The 10,686-nt window shown below is 52.3% G+C and overlaps 1 protein-coding gene across 1 annotated transcript; it reads left to right on the plus strand.

The window, feature by feature from the left end:
* The first annotated feature begins 2,778 nt into the window (after nt 1-2,778).
* Nucleotides 2,779-8,214, plus strand: DLX6 (distal-less homeobox 6). The gene is made up of 3 exons (XM_084897268.1): nt 2,779-3,596; nt 4,835-5,028; nt 6,922-8,214. The coding sequence occupies exons 1-3, from the start codon at nt 3,182-3,184 to the stop codon at nt 7,171-7,173; spliced, it is 861 nt and encodes a 286-aa protein (XP_084753394.1). The 5' UTR covers nt 2,779-3,181; the 3' UTR covers nt 7,174-8,214.
* Nucleotides 8,215-10,686: the final 2,472 nt, after the last annotated feature.

The following is a 10,686-nucleotide window of genomic DNA, read 5'->3' on the forward strand; positions in this document are numbered from 1 at the left end:
CCGGGCATTACGCAAACTGGGGGAGGAGGGGGGAACTTTGCAAACTGATGGCTGCGCTGGATCTGGGATTGGACACGGGAAACCTTCCCGACCTGGCCCGGGAGCACCAGCCCCGCTTGGGGACGGCCAGAGCCGAGAAGCCGGCGAGGAAAAGGCAGTGCACCTGCAAACACCAAGACAGAAACACAGACGTGCACGGGGAGCCGCCTTCGCCGTGTTAACAGCAAGCTGCAGGGTATAAAGCAATAAAACTGCCACTTGTACCTGCTGGCTTTGAGGGCTTTACAAACAAGCTCGGCGTGCAGCCCGGGTGTGCCGAGAGCGCTCCAGGGGAGGGGGACCTTTCTTCCTCTGACCTCCCATTCTGCACACACACACACACACACACACACACCCTCACACACACACCCTCGCACATCGCCCCCTTCCCCAGCCCACCTTTCCTTTTCCTGGAAGCTTTTTGTTGTTGTTGTTTTAATTCTCTGCCGGTTTGTAAACGCGTGCGTCGGGTTACCTGTCCGAGTGTTGAAGTGTACCTCTTGGTAAGAGGAGGGGAGCAGGGCATGCTACTTAAAAATGAATTCAGTTACTCTAGGGGCGCGGAGACTCTGAGGAAGGCAATTGATGGAAGGAAGGAAGGAAGGAAGGAAGGAAGGAAGGAAGGAAGGAAGGAAGGAAGGAAGGGAGGAAAGAAAGGAGAAAAGAAGGTAGAAAGGGAGGAAAAAAGAAGGAAGGAAGGAAGGAAGGACAGAAGAAGGGAGGAAAGAAGGAAGGAAGGAAAGGAGGGAGGAAGGGACAAACTAGCTTGGCAAAGCCTGGAGACCCCGGTTGCAAGCAGAGTAAACCACTAAGTGTAAACCGACTTGGAGCCTCGGAGCTCCGAGCAGCATGTCAATACATAAGAGTCCAAGTGGTTACGTCTGCAGCCACCGGTTCTGGAGTCACAGGGACAGGTGGCACCACGAAAGTGTCCATTTCTCAGGTTCCTGGGGCCGCAGGACTTAGAGTCCGAGCGAACGGAGTGCAAAGAAGCCCTCCCCAGTTTTCCCAGAGAAAGACCCCGATTGATTGGTATGCACGACCTACAGAGCTGTGGGTTCGGAGGGGCTAGGTCAGGCATTTCTGTGGCAGCCAGAAGCTCCCGGCTTTGGTCTGCGCCCAGATGGAAAGCTGGCGTCCAGCCCCTGGGGGTCCGCATGGGTTGTCCACCCAGATCCTCAGGCCGCGCGGACTCCCAGAGCTTCCCGCAGTCCCCCGGTTCTGGCCCAGGAGCTGGCCCGGCCCGCCCTCCTCGGCGCCGGTCCGGATCCGGATCCCGGATCGGGCTGTCCTACCTGGTGTTCTGGCCGGAGCCGCGCGCAGGGCTCCGCTGTCTCTGCTGGGCTGCCGGGACCCCAGCGGGTCCCAGACCAGAGGGGAGAGGCTAGATCCGCAGCCCCGGGCTGCTCCTAACTTGGTGTCTTTCCCCAGTCCATTTGTGAAAGAGAAGTGGTTCTACCACCTGGATGTGCGGATATAAATCCCCTTGCAAATAATAAATGGATTAATAATAACAAGGTATGAAGTTCTTTTTATAGAAAAAAATGAGAGAATTGAAACTAAATGCGGCAGTTAGACAACCGTTTTGATAAGAGGATAATTGAGGCGACACTGGTGTATAATTAGAGGATAATTTATGCTATATCCACTTTTATTCCACCTCCCAAAATAAACCCAGTCCATAATCATTACAGGCAAATTGTTCTGAATTTTATAGCAGCAATTTGAACAAAGTACTGCAGTTAATCATGGGAGATTTTTGTGTATTCCTGATTAGAACTCTAATTGCCTCCTTCCAGAAAGTAAAAATAACTGTAAAACGGCTCTATTTTTATCATTAACAATGTTGACAATAAAATAAAATCAATTGGAATTGTAATCGAGAGACAAATTTAGGACGAAGGCACTTTTACTTGGGTAGTTTATATTGTAATCAAGATTTGCCAAACCACTAACCGCATGTATCATTTGCATATATTTGAAAGCATTACAGTAGCTTCTGTTTTCAATAGGAAAAAATGCATTACTGTCAGTCCTCCAACGATTCACTTTCAGAGCAGGCTGGTACGTTGGGGGGGGGTGCATCCCCCCCCCTTTTGTTTAATGTAAGGCCTGCAAAAAAAACACAAAACGGTAGGAACCTCATCAGAACAGGGTCTAGTTTTTCTTTTTTCTTTGCCCACCTCCCCGCGTTGGGGTGGGGTCCAGGTGTGGGGGGCTCTTCCCTCTGGTTTCCATAAAGCACGCTAGAAAAATCCACGGTGACAGGACGCTCCCGTGGGACTGTAGTGGAACTGGGGAGTGGGGGGAAAAGGCGAGGTCAAGGGAGGGGGGCCCTAGCTTTAAATGCAGAGGGTTTTGCTTCTGAACACATACAGCCTGCTAGGGGTGCAAGGGGAAGGAGAGGGAGCGGCCGCCAGCCAGGGGGTTCAGGGCTGTGGGATCGGGGACTGAGGCTCCGAGTTCGGGGCGCGATCTGCGGCGGAGGCCGGCGGAGGCACCTCCCTCCCGGGCCGCCCCGGGCGGGCGCGGAGCCGCCGGCCGGGCCGCCGCCGCGGCTGGGATTGGAGCCGCCGCCGGGGCAGGCGGAGGAGTCTGCGAGCCGCGCGCGCGCCAGTGGAAGCCGTGCGCCTGTGACGTCAGGGGGCCGCTGGCCAATGGGGAGGCGCTGCCCTTTGGAGACCAACCATTCGACTCGTGGCGTCTGCATCAAGTCTGAAAGCAGACGCGCAACTTTCGCAGAATCCACCTTAAAATCTCTGCCTTAAACTGCACCAGCCCCCAAAAAAACCAAGGGGGGAAGCGCAGGGGGGGAGGGAGAGCAGATCCCCCCTCCCCCTCTCCTCTCCCATCCCTCCCCCTTCCTCCTCCCTTGGAGTTAACAAGGCCCCGCTCACTATATCTCTTTATATTAAAAAAATATATATATAGATATATATATTAGAGAAGAGCGAGGGAGAGGGAGAACCACCTCCGCCCCCCCTTTTTTTTCTTTTTCTTTCTTTTTTCTTTTTTTTTTTTTTTCTTTTTGCAAGGATCCCAAGAGCTAAGGTGGCTGCAGAGGGGAGAGCGCGGCGCGAGCCAAGTGGGGGGGAGGGTGGAGGAAACCGGGAGAAGGCTTTCTCCAGCCCCCAAAGTTTTGATGATGACCATGACTACGATGGCTGACGGCTTGGAAGGCCAGGACTCGTCCAAATCCGCCTTCATGGAGTTCGGGCAGCAGCAGCAGCAGCAGCAGCAGCAGCCGCCGCCGCCGCCGCCGCCGCCGCCGGCGCCGCCGCAGCCGCACTCGCAGCAGAGCTCCCCGGCCATGGCCGGCGCGCACTACCCGCTGCACTGCCTGCACTCGGCGGCGGCGGCGGCGGCCGGCTCGCACCACCACCACCACCAGCACCACCACCACCACGGCTCGCCCTACGCGTCGGGCGGCGGCAACTCCTACAACCACCGCTCGCTCGCCGCCGCCTACCCCTACATGAGCCACTCGCAGCACAGCCCTTACCTCCAGTCCTACCACAACAGCAGCGCGGCCGCCCAGGCGCGAGGGGACGACACAGGTGAGAGGCCGCCGCCGGGGCAGCTGGCGTCTCCCGCCTCCCGGCTGCCCCCCACCCCGCCCGCCCGCCCGCCCCGGCCTCCCCGGACCCCCGCCCCCCGGCGGCCCGGCGCGCCCCGGCCAGGCCTCTCGTGCGCGGGGGCCCCGCTCGCCTGGCGCCTGCCTGCCGGCCTCGCCCCGCCGCTGGGCCCCTTCGCGCCGCCGCCGCCGCCGCAGACCCCCGACTTCCTCCCCCCTCCCGCCCCGGGGCGCAGCCCGCCCGGCTCCCCCAGCCTCCGGCTCCCGCAGGCTTCGCCCCGCGAGCTGGCCCTCCGCGGGGCTGTGCGCCCCGGCCGGCCTCCCTCCCCTCCCGGGCTGGGACCTGGGTTTGGCAGCACCCGGACACCTCTGCGCCGGAGCTGGGGAGCGCGCTTTGCTCCCCGATCCAATCTGGGCAGCCAGCGGCCCCCGTGCGCCTCGGTGACCCGGAGGGAAGGTGGCATGGCCTCTCTGGCTCTGGTTAAGCTGGTGACAGTTGGACTCCACCGGCGGGCTTGGAGGGGGTCCCCCCCAAAACCCCACCACTGGCCGGGCCCCCTCCCTCTGGCTTTTGGATACACTGTCGGCTGCTCCTTTGTTCGTGGAGACAAAACAGAGGGCCTCGGGAGGACGGTTCCCAGCACCCAAGGGCGACGGAGTTGCCGTGCGAGGCTCCGCTGGCTCGGGAGCCGGTCTGAGCGTCTGGTTGTGTTTGGGTTGGGGTTTGGGTTCTTTTCAGCGGAATCATTTCAAAGACGCCAAGGGGCTTGGAGGTGCCAGGCTTGGGACTAAGTGACATCTGGTCAACCGGCCCGTAATCACCGGGGTGGCTCAGCCTGAGGCCCTGGGAAGCCAGAACGGGGCCTGGCTCTGCGGAGGGAGCGGCGGCCGCCCGGCGCCCCGAGAGCGGCCGGCGCCGCCTCCTCTGCGGCGGGAGCCCGGCTGCTCGCCCCGAGGACCGCGGGCGCCCTGCGTCCAGCCTTCGCGGATTGTCAGAGCCAGAGCAAAGCCTTTACAGGGCCCGGCAAAGCCTCTGCAACCTCTGGGAGCACCCGTGAACCCGGGGAGGGCAGGGTGGCGGTGGCGGTGGCGTAGGGACGCCTTGGAGGAAACCCTTATCGGTCTTTGGGGAGAACCTGGGTTAACCCGCCCTGTTCAGGGAGACTGCAGCAGTGGCCTCGCGGGTGACCGACCGCTCCTCTGTATCCTTTTTGCTTGCAGATCAACAAAAAACCACAGTGATCGAAAACGGGGAAATCAGGTTCAATGGAAAAGGGAAAAAGATTCGGAAGCCTCGGACCATTTACTCCAGCCTGCAGCTCCAGGCTTTAAACCATCGCTTCCAACAGACTCAGTACCTGGCCCTGCCCGAGAGAGCGGAACTGGCAGCTTCCTTAGGACTGACACAAACACAGGTAATTCCCGAGAAGCCCGCATACCCCTGAAATGCTGGCCCCCCGCTTGCAGATCTATCCATCGGGCAGGGAGCGCGTCAGGAGGAATTCTTGGCCTAGTCCACCCAGGATGGAAGATTAATGACACATGCCTCCGCTCCGGTTACGAACTTGCCCCAGGACAGCGCAGTTTGGAACAAATGAATACTGGACTGGATGTGCACATCTCCCCAACCCTCGGCGACCCCACCCCAGTCTAGTGTCCTTTGGTGACCAAGCTCATCCTTTATTTGAGTCCTATTTCAAAACACAACAACATGAAAGAGAAAGAGAAAAAGATATTCAGGCCAGGAGGCAGAATAAAACATGTATCTGTAGATAGATAGATAATGCCATCCTTTTGTGGGTCCTTGGACGTCAGGATTTCAGCTTGTTGGCATAGAATTTTGAAGTGAAAAGAAGAGGGGAGATAGCCATGGGCTCCAATAGGATTTTGTGTTGAGGGACCAAGGTGCCAGCTATCCATCCTGGGATGGGTGAGGTGAGTTTTTCTGAAGATTGCCCTAAGCTCAGTGGCTAAATCACCCTGGTGACTGGCTGGAGAGGTACCTCCATAGAGCACAGAACTTGGGAGCGATGGCAGAGGTGGAGATCAAAGAGAAGTGCTGCCCAAATTACAGCAGGTGAAGCCTCAGTTAAGTACAGTTGCTGAGGTTTTGCTGCCCTACTAATTTGCAAGACATATGGGCCCTTTCAGACTTCACAGGAAGGGGCTTAGGCAGGTATATTAAGACCCTGGTCATAAAGCCAGGCTGCAATCACCTGTGGTTTCTGTCCCTGTCGATTAACTTAGTGGCGTGGGGCGGTAGGCCTCATGTGAGGTGGGTGATCTTCAGCAAAGGGACCTCCAGGTTTTCTGAGACTCTTGCTGGGGAATGATTGCGTGGTGCCTTAGAACAGATGCCCGTAAGCTCTCCTTTTCAATCCAGCCTGCTTTCTTTTGCAATTTTGCCTCTGGAAATACGTGGGGCTTGGAAGGAAGGGATTCCTGCTACTCAGGAACTTGTATTGCTCTTGGAAAAGCAGGTTCCTGTGGCTAAGGAATTTTAAAGGTACAGGAAGTAGCACCCTAGAATTTCCTTCTTCAAGGAAAGGGAGACCTGGTATGTTAGCTTAGATATTCTCGCATCACTGATTCCTGATTTCCATTTAATTTTTAGAGGCCCTTTGACTTGAAGTGGCCACACTAACAATCATGTGATGATTGCTGACCACAGTTTGACTTAAGCAACATACAAAGTAGGGAACAAGAGGGGTACAGTCCCTAATCTCTGCAGGATTATGGGGATGTATTTACGAAGGGAGAAAGGTGCCCCATGCACAGTGTGTGGCATGTGCAGTATATGCATAAAGATATTTAAGTCATTTAGATATAAAGGCATAGGCTTTAATCTATTCATAGACATCTGCTCACTGCGTGCATAGAGATGCCAGGTTTGGGGATTGGTAAATATATTTTTAAGAAAGAGACGATCAGAAAGCACGTATCCAGTTGGCTTTGATCCGAAAAGTTTTGTTTTAAAAATCCCTCTTTAGACTTACTTTGAACCCAGCTAGCTGATGCGCCTTCATTCTTATTTTATTCTTGTTCATGCTGTTGTTTTACACCTAGAAGATATTGGAGTCCTGCTGCATCCAACTGAAGAGTTTAGGTATCCAGACAAGATACCTAGGAAATGGGTGGGTAGGGTGGGGGTGAAGGAAGAGGTGGAGCAAAGCAGGGACTCGAGGGTTTGGGGTTTGTGGGGTTGATTTATTAGTATTACTATTCTTTTAAATAATTGCTTCCAAAGCCTCAACTTAAGGCAAGGGGAATGTTTCGAGCCTAACGACTGCCACTGCTCTTCGTTCTAGGTGAAGATATGGTTTCAGAACAAACGCTCTAAGTTTAAGAAACTGCTGAAGCAGGGCAGTAACCCGCATGAGAGCGACCCTCTCCCGGGCTCAGCAGCCCTGTCGCCGCGCTCGCCGGCGCTGCCTCCGGTGTGGGACGTTTCCGCCTCGGCCAAGGGCGTCAGTATGCCCCCCAACAGCTACATGCCCAGCTATTCGCACTGGTACTCCTCACCACACCAGGACACGATGCAGAGACCGCAGATGATGTGAGTTGTCCGAGGGAAATCGATACCCTAGGGAAACGTCTGAACCAGGCAAGGAGGATCCGGGACCTGCTTGCAGCTGCCAAACCGAGCCGAGCCCACGGAGCAGGCTCAGGAGAACTCACGTCTGACTAGACCGGCTGTGCACACACACCTCTCTCTCTCCCACTCCCCACTCCCTCTGTCTCCATTTCTCTCTCACACTGCTCCCTTTCTTTTCCTCCCTTCTCCCTTCTTTCCTTTCTTCCCACCTTTCTTTTCCTTTTCCCTTTTCCCTTTTCTTCCCTCATCTGCCTTTTCCCTGGAGCAGCCTCTGTAATTGATCTTGCATCTTAGGGAGAGAGAGAGAGAGGGAGGGAGAGAGCAAGAGGCTGGTTACTATGCCAGCGCTCCTGAACCTCTCACTGTAAGTATATTTTCCCTTACCCCTTGGGATCCAGGCCCTGAGCCTCTTCTTCTCTTTGGGAGTATCTATCAAAACAACTTTTTTTACAGACACCCCCTCTCACCCACACACACACACACCAGAAGAATCTGTGCAAACATGGCAGCGTTTTACTTGTTTAATGAACTTAAGGCATTACATGATGAAACAGAAGCATTTCAGACTCCTACGTTTTTTATTTACCAACCCCAGACTGACAAAAATAAATAAATAAGGAGAAGAAAAAAGAAAAGAAAAGCCCTCACATAACAGCCATTCTCTAAAGGAAAAGGAAAAACCAGCGGAGATTAGAACATTGCCACAAAGGGAACGCTGCATGTTTTATCAAAATGCAATGAACAAGAATGATGATGTCTAAACAAAACAAAACCACTCTTCCCCCACCCCAAACCCTGAACTGGAATCAGGAAAGACAGAGGAAACAACCAAAACCATGGTTCTATTGCTTTGATACTTTTACTAGGTGAATTGGTGGCATTCACTAAGCTAATAGGGACGTTTATATCAAGAAACATTTCTGTATATATTGTTGAATTTTAGTTGTACATATACTTTGTATGTTTTTGTCTTCTTTCATATATGGAGTAAAAGCCACAAAAATGCTGGGAGTGTCCTGTATATTTCTCCCTATGTGTCTCTATCTCATCACCCCCTCCTCTTCCCCTCTCATATTTTCTGTCATTCTTAAAATAATTCCCATTTCCTAATATGGGAAGCCCCATATATGCACATCAAATGCTTGCAAAAGGTGTCATTTTGAAGCATTAGCCTTTGTCTTAAGTGCTTAACCATAAACCATGGGCATTTTCCCAGTTTCTTCTCTATATTACATTTTTATTGTAATTTCTTCTATTTAAAAAAAAAAATCAGAATGATCTATCCCCTGACACTTCTGGTGCTGAAAAACTGAGTGTTCTCCTCTCCCTTTTCTCAGCTAAAGAATACAGCTGTATTTGTCTTTCTTTGTAAGCACGTTTTAACAAGAAAGAAAAGGTAAACAATATGAGAAAAATAGAAAACAAACGCACAATTTTGACTATTTAATGTTAAGACCATTTGCAAGCCAGCTAGGTAGGAAAAGCACACTCCTGGATGCAATACATCCTCCGGTCTCGTGGAAAGCTTAGAAATAATGGAAATGAAAAGTCCTTTCGTCATACAAGCAGGAAGCCCCATACTGCGAGAATTAATGGCTACAGACCTGGGCATCCTTCAAATTATGAACCTTGAAACCACTGAGCCATTTATCAGAAGTCAATAGAGACACTCAGAGTGCTCCATATAATGACAGCGACATACAGCCGTGCAAAAGGACAGTCACTATAATTAGACACAAAGCAAAGACGACTTACCAATATACCCGTTCCTTTTTTTGTTGAGCAACTTCCACGCTCAGTCAGTCTTCAGAATGGTTTAAAACCGATCAGTCTTGTCATTTTCTAGCATTCGCATTGTTACATTAGGAAAAATGTTTTCTTTTCTTTTTCCCCCCTTCCTACTGTGAAACTTTGGGTTCGCAGCTCCCCAGGATCAATTCTGAACAAAGCCTCCAGCTGCAGTGCCATCCAATTTGAAGCAGACATTGGGGACAATTTAAGGTTTTTATCCACAAGAAGGTTTTTTTCCATTCTCTTAAATGCAGCCATAATTAGAGTAATTTTTCATGTAGCCCGCTGATTACAGCGTTTTTACCGTCAAAGATAATTACCTGTAATTTTCTTCCACTTTTAATACTAAAAAGCCATCTTTATTTAGATTCAGGAACAGGAAAGGCGAAACAAAAGAGGGAAATTATTCTGTTATTCATACACAGATTGCAGAGACGTAGGACCTAAAATTGAAAATTAACCAAAATTATAATGCTGAAAAGAATGGAAGAGGCTGCAGAAGTACAGCTGGTAGTGGGGCTTTGCTGAATTATTCAAATTACGTTAGAGAGAAAGCTACCATACATCGAAACCAACACTAATTTTTCTTTAAAAAAAAATAAAATAAAATAATGCACCAGACACAGGCTAACCCACTGGTGAGTGCATGAAATTCGGAAACCCAGTAAATGCATTTTAACACATTGGAGGTGTTGTCCTGATGCGCTTGTATCAATCTCTCTCTTAATGTGAGTTTGATTAAATTCTGCCAAGAGGGGTCCCCTCCAGAACTCTCCTTGGAAACTGGGCTTCCTGGGCTCTCTGAACCTCAAGGGTTAATGTTCTCGCACTTTAGATGGTATTGACCCCCGTGCACTAGTGGCTGAGAAAGGGATTGGTAGGAGGGGCGTGGGCAAAAGGCATCACCCAGTCTCGGAGCCTGCGACGACGCCTCCCCACGTTCGCACTTCCCCGGAGTTCTAGAGCTCGATCTGACCACATTTCCCAGGTTAAAAAGGAAGAAAGGGAACAATAGCTTCGGGCGGTGAGGGTGGAGGGGGAAATTTCTCCCCGGCGTCAATAAGCATCTCATTATCTTTTGACACAATTTAGTCCTAAGGTTGCCGCTGGCGTCGGAGAAAGGCCTTTCTGCACGGGGGTGAGGGAGCCCAAAATTGCTCAGGCTCCAGCCCGGCACCGCTCCAGCGGCTGCTAGCGTGCACAGCGTCAGGAAACAGCGTCATCTATAGATAGCACAGCACGGAGCCTTCCCCGGCGCCCTCCGGAATCACACTGGTTTCTGGGCTCCGTACCTGGCTTCTGCCTCTCAGCCAATCATGCTCCTCTAACCCCAAGGTCGCAGCTTTCGGCCCCACTGGCAGTAGCTCTAGGAGAGGCAGCCCACCCCTTCCCCAACCTGCCCCCTCCCCCAGCGGGAGGCAAAAGCCCTGCAATGGAGCCCTGGAGGGTTTCAGAGGCCAGTTGCTCCTGCAACTTTCTCCCAGAGTGGAGAATGTGTAAGGGGCTGCACAGTCTAGAGATAAGACTACACCTGCCTGTGCAAATGTCCGCATACCTGTGGGAGGAAAGGAGCACTCTCCCAAGCTCCATTTGCTCCCTCCATGCCCCCAAACTGGAAACCATCGCCACAGATAAGGACCTCAATGGTTTCGCCTAGGACTAACGCTGAGTAACAATTTGCAGAGAT

The sequence above is a fragment of the Pipistrellus hanaki genome (assembly GCF_964339955.1).
Source record: "Pipistrellus hanaki genome assembly, chromosome: 10".
NCBI classification, from domain to species: Eukaryota; Metazoa; Chordata; class Mammalia; order Chiroptera; family Vespertilionidae; genus Pipistrellus; species Pipistrellus hanaki.

Excerpts from the sequence above, each read along its gene's own strand:
- DLX6 (XM_084897268.1), top strand. The coding sequence starts at position 3,182 with ATGATGACCATGACTACGATGGCTGACGGCTTGGAAGGCCAGGACTCG. Across the intron at positions 3,597-4,834 it reads GGCGCGAGGGGACGACACAG|ATCAACAAAAAACCACAGTG; the intron begins GTGAGAGGCCGC and ends TTTTGCTTGCAG. Across the intron at positions 5,029-6,921 it reads TAGGACTGACACAAACACAG|GTGAAGATATGGTTTCAGAA; the intron begins GTAATTCCCGAG and ends TCTTCGTTCTAG.